The sequence below is a fragment of the Idiotropiscis lumnitzeri genome, chromosome 16, assembly GCF_059441095.1.
Source record: "Idiotropiscis lumnitzeri isolate Australia: NSW breed Sydney's pygmy pipehorse chromosome 16, RoL_Ilum_1.0, whole genome shotgun sequence".
Classification (NCBI taxonomy): Eukaryota; Metazoa; Chordata; class Actinopteri; order Syngnathiformes; family Syngnathidae; genus Idiotropiscis; species Idiotropiscis lumnitzeri.
The window spans coordinates 10,607,962-10,613,971 of record NC_142406.1 but is presented as its reverse complement, the minus strand read 5'-3'; the positions used below and the strand labels follow the sequence as shown (position 1 = coordinate 10,613,971).

The 6,010-nt window shown below is 38.5% G+C and overlaps 1 protein-coding gene across 1 annotated transcript; it reads right to left on the bottom strand.

Annotated features, from left to right (window-relative positions):
• Positions 1 to 262: 262 nt before the first annotated feature.
• On the bottom strand, positions 263 to 4,344 carry dazl (deleted in azoospermia-like). Its single transcript, XM_088319197.1, has 10 exons — positions 4,266 to 4,344; positions 3,336 to 3,434; positions 3,073 to 3,164; positions 2,597 to 2,648; positions 2,444 to 2,510; positions 2,210 to 2,349; positions 1,868 to 1,945; positions 1,732 to 1,782; positions 1,255 to 1,324; positions 263 to 1,171 (listed from the first exon to the last, which is right to left on the bottom strand). Exons 1-10 carry the CDS (start codon positions 4,266 to 4,268, stop codon positions 1,146 to 1,148), a joined length of 678 nt encoding a protein of 225 aa, XP_088175323.1. The 5' UTR covers positions 4,269 to 4,344; the 3' UTR covers positions 263 to 1,145.
• Positions 4,345 to 6,010: the final 1,666 nt, after the last annotated feature.

Here is a 6,010-nt window from a genome sequence, read left to right as displayed (position 1 = left end):
TGGTCGCAGCACCCTGGGGAGCCCCAGTCACACCAGTAGACAGTGACAACAACCCACTAAAAGAAAAATGATGGAAGCTGTTGCTAGGGGGGGAAAAGCCAGAGTAGAAAACAAGCCACAAACTCCCAAGAAACCACAATCTAACTTTTAAGTATTTTATTTTGTTTATCCAAACACATAGAACACCACAAATATGAACAGTGCAAAACCAGGCTCCCTGAATAAAACGCTATCAGTAATTTTTTTTTTTTTGGGGGGGGGGCGCACACAAAACCTGAATAGCCTTACATATTTTCAACCAACACCATGACGCAACAATCCAGACAAACACACCAAAAAAAAAAAAATCCACCAAATGTGCAACGCAAATGAGGCAATGCTGGTTTTCAACCCAAAAAATAAATAAATGACTTGCATCTGGATGAATCCTGAAGCATAAAAAGTAATCTGGTGAGTCATGGATGTGTTCACTCTTTTCTTCACAAAAAAAAAAGCACAAAATTGTGTCTATTTCCAAAGCAGTTTTGAGGCATTTTTAGACTTCAAACAAGTTGGCTAGTGATCGATCTCACCACATGACGGTGATGTGCGGGTTCCAGTGGAATGCAAAATGCAACTTTGTTGCCTTATCAGTGCTCACTTTCACTCGATGTCAAATGAAATTAAAGTAAACGTGGGGGTAAAAGCTAAGAATTGTCCAAAGTGTTGTCAGTATTTTTTTGTTAATGGTTTGCGATTAAGCCAATGTTACCATTTATACCTTTATATCTTTTTTGTTGGCATACAGAGAGCCAATGCCCTAAAAAAACGCAACTCAAAATAATAATAAAAAAAGACATAACATTAACATAAAATATATAAAAAGGTACAAAAGGTGATCTTAAAAGATTTTTTCCTCTTTGGTTGGGCAATTACCAAACATGGTGGTACAGTGAGAGTGCTCTGCTCTTCCTCCTGACCCTTTTCTGAGTGATCTTTGCACGTAAAAAGCGTTTTGAGGTTTGTGGTCTCGACCGGTCGTGGGTCAAAGTGACTGTGATGGGACTAGAAAATAAATTAAAATTGGCCTCGGAAGCCAAGTCAACGGAGGAAAGAAAATGTGAAAGGGGCGGGTTGTGGCAGGCGGGTTAAATTGAAGTTTCATCTTATCCGTATGCTGTTGTCTTGGAGCCTTATGAGAGAGGGCAGAAAACACACTTATCTTATAGTCACTGGAATACGGTCAGCATGTGAAAGTCCGAAGTAGTGTGCTACCTGGCATGGGGTCACAACCTGTGTTAACTACAGCAGTCAGCGTGGTTTGAACGCCACACTCCACAAGGTTCTCCAAAAGAACAGAACACAATTTCATGACACTCACATCCAAGTCTAGAGGGTCACAAAGCAGCAAGAATTGACTGCCATCTAGTGGTACAAATACATATTGCTAGAGTTTCACAAATTCTATTGGGAGAAATTCATTCAATATAAAATGACAACTGTGAGCATCTAATTTAAAATGTAAAATAAAATGGCAATTTTTTTAAATTAATTTTTTAGCCCTCTTTACCGCAATCATGCCAAATTATTCGTAAAATGTGCATGTGACTGAAGTAACATTAGTCCACGTAGAATATTGACCTCTGCAAAACTTCTAGGATGAGATTCTACATTGACCATTTTTTGTAATCAAATTATTTGATTAATCGATACATTCCTTCCAATGTATCAATTCTCACTGTACGGACTCACCTGATTGCCAGCTCGTGTTCTGAGGTCAGGTGCCCAGCAGGGCGCATTGTACTGTGTGTAGGGGGGAAAGGGCCAAATGTCACGACAGGACAATACAGGAAGCGGACAGCTCGTAAAACAAACAAATCAATTGTACCTGGTAGGTGTAAGGATTCTGATGATTCACTGGCATCTGTGGCATTGCTACGTTTGCATATTGGGGGTAGGTGTACGGCTGCAAATGTAAGAGTGGATGTTCAAATACTAATAATAATCCTTTATCGTCAATTCAGATTAGAATACATTTGTCATAAAACGTGTAACATTTCTGTTATTGGGAGTGATTTAGGGCCCCAAGTGACGATTATTTTAATAATCACTGCATATTGTGCAGTTCATAGCGAGGAGGAAAACGTTTTCATTAAAATTAAGATAAGATAAGATGTTTGGCCTAATTGTTGGTATGCTTACACCCTGTTTAAGTGTATGCTTGTCTTACTGGGTAGTAGTTGGTGTCAACGTCAACAAAGGGCGGAGGTTGGGTCATACACAATCCACTGGGTGAGCAGCAAGAGCAGTAGACATACCGGGGCGGGGTCATCCAGGGATCAAATCTCATCAGTCGTGCTGCTCTAGGCCCTGGGGTGGGGGCAGAGGCCAGGGGAGAGTATGAGATACAAGGAATAAGGAAATATTTCGAATAACATGAAGATGGAGCACTCAGAACACATACGACAAGTCCTCTGCTTGACGATTGCGGGCCCCAGCTTGAGTGTCTTTCCTTTCCAAATGATATGTTGCTATAGAAACAAACAAAAATCTGTTGTACGCAACAACACTCAAATGACTTACCTTTTTTTTTTTTTTAAACACCATGTGTACTTACATCAACAATTGACTTGACGTCGACCTCCTCACTGAAGTACACAAACCCGTAGCTGGAAGAAGAAAAAAATTATGTTCCTAATTGTTCGGGCAAGCCTCGGACCTCAAGGATCATATTTCATTTCATTATGTGGAAATGTGAGCAGGTGTGGTGTAATTCACTGAATAGTCAACTCAAAATATAGCTTGGAAAAAAACTAGCAATTCAAATAGCAAAGAAAATTAAGAATATACTAAAAATAACCCAAAAAAAAAATATTTTTTTAAATTAAGTTTCCTGCTTTGTGCGCGTTAGCCTGTTGAGGGCAGTGTAGTGCAATGCACGCATGGAGTCCACGCAAAGAGATTACATCTGGTTTACTTGCCCAGCCTTACATCAACCTCAAGTCAGATATTATTTTTAGTAGGAGTGTGTTAAGCTCAAACATGGATAGAACTGATAAGAAATGAAAAGTACACATATAGCAGAAAAAGTACCCTTTACTGAGTCCTCCGCGGTGTGTGATGATTCTCACATCCTTGACTGCACCGTATGTTGCAAAGAAGTCCTTCATTTCAGGTACACTCACCTAAAAGGTTGGGAGGGAATTCCAAGTCGGAAAACAAACCAAAAAAATTAGTAGACCATCTTTAATACATGTACTTTACGAGCCTGGGTCTCGTGATTCAACCACATCTTAACATATTCAACGCCTACTACAATTTTTTTATTTTTTTAAATGAAGTTCACACATCCTAACCCTTGTATCGATCCCACCGACAAAGATGGTGTTGGGAATCACTCGACCCGCTGGCAGAATGTAGCCATTGGACAACTGGGAGAAAATGGAATGGGGGTTCTGCCAAGAAAAAAGTCGGTTATTTAAAAAAAGAATATGTGGTATAACAAAAAAGCTGTCAAGAACACTTTATTACTTTAAACACTTTAATACTTTTAGACATTCCAATCGTTTAAGTAGCAACAAGTCAAGTGTAATTTCTTTTCAAAACTATACTGTGGGGTGTCTTTTGACATCATTACATCATTCCAACTATAAAAAGCACAAAGCACAGGTGATTTTTAATTATGGGCTCAAAATTATATTAAGCCTTGGTACTTGAAATTGAACGCCTTTGATAGAGGACATCACAGAGATATGCTTTTTGAACTTTGATTGTGATGAATATGACGATAAAGGCGTTTTTTTGTGCTAAGATATACACACAGGTGCAATTAAATGGTTTGCCAAGAAGCGACATATTTGGTTCTGCGTTTTCTTTTTCAATTAAAATAGTGACGACTTAAAACGCGACTCTCAATACTTGAACATGGCGGCGTGGAAAAAAACGTCGATAGCTCGGTGGAAAAAAGTGTGCTCTTTTTAAAATTTTTAAAAAAGTTCGATAACATTGACCTAACATTGAAACCGTAAGGTAATAGTAAAGAAAACGTATATTGATCAACAAAATTAATAATGGAGCCTTTTTCTAATCCCCCCGAAGCTAGCTTGGCCTACAATTACAATTGATACCAATTAGCTAGTGAGGAGAAGCGGTATAGAAGATGGATGGATAGCTAAAGTCATTCGCCAGGATACGGTTCATGTGACAGAAAATTAACTCCGCATTTGCACCAATATATTTACATCCATACAATACAGCTATATACAACATCTTACTCGAAAACTTACCATATTTAAAAGGATAAAAATCACGGATTTAGGCCCTGATCGCAAAAAGCAAGAAATGCGCTTTTTTTCCCACGGCCCAACTACCTTCACTCTCGAAAACGCCCCCTTCGAGATCACGTGACTAAACTAACTGCCAATCAGACGTCAGGTATTTAGATCAGAAAACGCTTACGACCTTGTAGTCCCTTTACAATATCAATTTGTATTTTTTTTTATGTAATAAAATTGAGACAGAGTGACTAATCAAGGTTATTGATTATTTTGGGCTAAACGATGCAATGTATATGCTTTTTTGTTTTAAACGCTAGATGGCAGCATGCTACTTTTTCCAATATCTTGCTTGGGGGAGACTTCCACATGAGAGCACAATCAAGATTAGTTTTGTGCACCGGCAGGATATTCGCCAACAATGGTCAAAAGGAAAACTTTTAAAATGCATACGGTACAGTATATAATTAACACCCACGAGGTTTAACATTAACAGTCTTAACGGTTGCTACGTCAGTTGCATGGGTCTTAATTTTAACTAATGCTTCTGGATCATATTTGATCAATTCTTGCAAAGGTTAACTACGTTTTAAACATGTTAAGAGTTGGTGCTGCTCGGATAGTGCAATATTTCCTTTTTGGTGCAGGCCATATGTGTTTTCCCATCTCATAAAAGCAATTGCATCAGCTCGCTCCTCACATTCTAGACAATAGAAATATTGTAAACAAAGACAAAAGAAAAAGCTAATAACATTTGTTATGGCAGATGCTCAGAAAAGTCGTTTGTGTGTGCAACTATGTGTTATTTATGGTGTGCACTTATATGATGCATGATGAAATGCTTTGCTCTGACAGTGAGGATCAAAATGTGACCATTGTTGTCTTTGTAAAGGCGGACTCTTTGGTACAACTTGCTTTAGATCTCATTAGATTCTGCAAGTGTACTTTATTTTGTGATTGTTGTGTACAAAGTTTCAGTCAGGGAGCAAAAAATGGGAACTTTCATTTCATTTTGTCTGGCATTTACCCTTGAGGGGGCTGCCTTGGCATCCATCCACAAGCAATGCATCATAATAATTTCCCCTGAATGTTCCAGTAAAAGCTGTGGCCACGATTACGCCTGGAGAACCCCAAGCACATTGCATGAAATTTTGCAGGCAGGCCACTCAGCAGGCCTCTGCCAATTCAGTTGGCTGATATTTAGACTTATTGTTGATGTCATGAATTTAAGTTTTTTTTTTGTTTTGTTTTTCAAATTTTAAAGTGCTGTTTTAACAGCGTGAAAACATTGGCCCGAAGCTTCCTTTGAATAAACAAGTGGCAGCTTAGAACTTCAGACGGGCTGACATTTAAACATTTGCATAAAACAAATGTCGAATTTCTGGCTTTTGATGCACTAAATGAGATTTATATCCTGAGAGACTTGTGTGACACTTTCAGGAGCATATAGATAGCTGATGGCAGGTGATCTATTTATTTCAATATCACCAAATTGGCACGCCGGCTTCCCCTCACATTCCAAAAACTTGCATGTGAGGTTAATTAAAGACAATAATTATGGTTGCTTGTATGTTCTCTGCAGTTGGCTGGCGACCAGTCCGGGGAGTATGTGGGGTATGCGGCCCAAAAAATGAGCATCAATCTAATTCTTTCTATGGCTTATCTGGTTCGGGGTCATAGGGTTTAAATAATAAAAAATTATCATCATTACTATATTCATAATACTGTTAATTATATGTCTATATGATTAATGTTTT

Bases quoted from the DNA above. Each gene is read 5' to 3' on its own strand.
- dazl (XM_088319197.1), bottom strand. The intron at 2,350-2,443 runs GTATGTGTTCTG...CCCCCACCCCAG, and splicing joins CGTCAAGCAGAGGACTTGTC to GGCCTAGAGCAGCACGACTG. The intron at 1,783-1,867 runs GTACAATTGATT...CCCTACACACAG, and splicing joins AGAATCCTTACACCTACCAG to TACAATGCGCCCTGCTGGGC.